This window comes from Octopus bimaculoides, chromosome 22 (assembly GCF_001194135.2).
Source record: "Octopus bimaculoides isolate UCB-OBI-ISO-001 chromosome 22, ASM119413v2, whole genome shotgun sequence".
NCBI lineage: Eukaryota > Metazoa > Mollusca > Cephalopoda > Octopoda > Octopodidae > Octopus > Octopus bimaculoides.
In genome coordinates, this window is record NC_069002.1 from 29,862,292 (window position 1) to 29,862,922 (window position 631).

A 631-nucleotide genomic window follows, 5' to 3' on the forward strand; every position below is an offset into this window, starting at 1 on the left:
ATATATATATATATAAATGGAACATAGATGAATTGATAGATATACAGACAGATAGCATACATATAATGTATACATACGCACAAACATACAGGCATAACGTGTTCTCCATTTTGTTTCTTGTTTATCACCAGATGCGAGACATCCGTCACGGAAATGTCAACGCTTTCATCGGAGCTTGTGTCGATCCGCCACACTTCATCATCGTTACAGAATACTGCTCGAAAGGAAGTTTGCAGGTAAGTCGCCCTCTTATTAACTACCACTTAACCGGCCCAAACCAGTTTAGTCTGGTTCTGATCGATACTTAACGATTTATAGCAATTTCTTTTTTACAGTTTCGTTTCTGTTTTTTTTTTTTATGTCATTCACCTTCCCGTGGATAAAATTGCGTAGGGTTTTCACGTTAAGCCTACGTTGTACATAAATCCTTAGCGCTTGGCAGAGTTAAATAATATGACCATAAGCTTGGCTGTGTAGTAAGAAGCTTGCTTCCAAATCACATGGGCCCCCTCTTCAGTCCCACAGGGTGGCATCTTGGCCAACTGTCTTCTATTGTAGCATCGGGCCGACCAAAACTTTCTGTGTGGATTTAGTAAACAGAAACGGAAAGAAGCATATATATATATATATA

At 39.0% G+C, this 631-nt stretch overlaps 1 protein-coding gene across 1 annotated transcript in view; it reads left to right on the forward strand.

The window, feature by feature from the left end:
* The window catches only part of LOC106880557 (receptor-type guanylate cyclase Gyc76C-like), a 105,609-nt gene that overhangs the window by 33,630 nt on the left and 71,348 nt on the right, over positions 1–631 (forward strand). The window contains exon 5 of the mRNA XM_014930548.2: positions 132–236. Coding sequence (XP_014786034.2) covers positions 132–236 — 105 coding nt within the window. The remainder of the gene's footprint in view (positions 1–131; positions 237–631) is intronic.